We start from the raw sequence: 1,760 nt of genomic DNA, 5'->3' as shown, positions 1-1,760 counted from the left end.
CTTTCCAGCATATTCTGTACTTCACTCTGTAAAGAAATTGCATTTAAATATTTTTAATTAAGGATCCATAAAATATCATGCTTGTTTTGGAAGCAATATCACACCCTCAGTATTTTACATATAATACTCATTTGACAATCAAAATCTACTTTTCTTAAAGTACTATCTAACAGGCAAAACTTATGTTGAGCACTTTACCCCATATCTTCAACTGTTACTGCAGAAGTCCTTTTCTTCCCAAGCTTATCAATTGCTGGAGTCTTTGCTGCATTGACAATAAAAAAATCAAAATATTTTTGAAATTAAGAATGGTTTGGATAATTTTTAATGAAGTAATATCTTAATTTTGAGATCTTTTAGGCTTTTTGCCAACATGAGTTTTTAAAGTCGATATATAAATGCAATACTTTCTCTGCAGGTCAGGTGGAATTAAATCAAGATCCAGGACATTTTTTTTTCATTCTTACCTGAGGATATGATCATTTATTTGAGAGAGAGGAAGGGAGAAAGAAGGAGAGAAAGAGCGAGGGGGGAGAGAAACATCAATGTGAGAAAGAAACATAGATCTACTGCCTCCCGTACCCACTTGGACTGGGAATCGAACCCATAACCTGGGTATGTGCCGTGACCAGGAATGAAGCCTGCCACCTTCAAGGTATGGGAGGACGCTCCGACCAACTGAGCCACACTGGCCAGGGCTCCAGGACCATTTTAAAGGAACAATTTTGCAAGTTTTCCTGTGTTAATGTCATAGCAAAGCCATGCACTATTTATTCCACATTTTGGGAATAACAACTGCAAAGGCAAGATCTGCTATATAAGCTACTCTAACTCCAAATGAGAAACATGAAGTACATTAAGTGCTTGAGGAAGTCTTAATTAAATTCAGTAGGTTCAAAATAAATGAGCTGTAGGACATGGTGACTGCACAATATGATATACTGTACCGTCAGTAGCATCCTCCTCTGAACCACTCAGATCTCGTTTATCTTCTTTCTCAAAGTCATAGGCAATTACAGCCCGATCCTCCATGGATGTCTTCCTATCCTTCACTGATGTCTTCCCTGATTTCTTGGTTTGTTTGCTTCCAGGGGGCACCATATTTAGATGCTTTTTTACTTTTAAAAAATAAACATCTCAAACCTTCTGAATCCAAAGATAACATTTAAATAAACTGGTAAATTTCAAACTTAGAAATATCAAATAAAGATTATCTTAGTTGTGTAACATTTAAGAGTCTCCTCCTTTATTTTGATGGACCGAAAGTTAACAATTAGAGTAACTGATCTCTGCCCCAGAGGAGGCAACCAATCCATGTGTCCCTCTCACATCCATGTTTCTCTGTCTCTCCCTCTTCCTTCCACTCTCTAAAAAAATAAATAAATAAATAAAAATATAAATCAATGGAAAAATATCCTCTAATGAGAATTAACAAACAAACAAACAAACAAAAATTGAGAGCATCAACCCTGCTCCCAGGGTGCTGCTATGGAGAGTTCACACGGGAAGGGTGGGAGTCAGGATTTTAGTCCGGCCTCTGCCAGAGTCTGGCTAAATGTGGGCAAACCCAGCTTTTGCATTTCAGCCCCAAAGTGAAAACGTGGTTGACAGGATGACCATGAGCGTCCCGGTCAGACCCAGCTCAGCCCCTTTCTGCCCGCCCCACCCGCGGCCTGGCGTCCTCTCCACTCTGCCCAGTGCCCCTCAGCCCGGCCGCCCCCTCAGCCCGGCCGCCCCCTCAGTCCCTCAGCCCGGCCGCC

The 1,760-nt window shown here is 40.9% G+C and overlaps 1 protein-coding gene across 1 annotated transcript in view; it reads right to left on the bottom strand.

The window, feature by feature from the left end:
- The window catches only part of SYCP3 (synaptonemal complex protein 3), a 12,827-nt gene that overhangs the window by 10,105 nt on the left and 962 nt on the right, over window positions 1–1,760 (bottom strand). The window contains 2 exon segments of the mRNA XM_006109802.3: window positions 164–265; window positions 948–1,118. Of these exon segments, the coding sequence (XP_006109864.1) occupies window positions 164–265; window positions 948–1,101 (256 nt within the window). The 5' untranslated portion in view covers window positions 1,102–1,118.

Source organism: Myotis lucifugus, unplaced genomic scaffold (genome assembly GCF_000147115.1).
Source record: "Myotis lucifugus unplaced genomic scaffold, Myoluc2.0 scaffold_10, whole genome shotgun sequence".
NCBI lineage: Eukaryota > Metazoa > Chordata > Mammalia > Chiroptera > Vespertilionidae > Myotis > Myotis lucifugus.
This window is presented reverse-complemented; position numbering and strand designations above follow the sequence as displayed.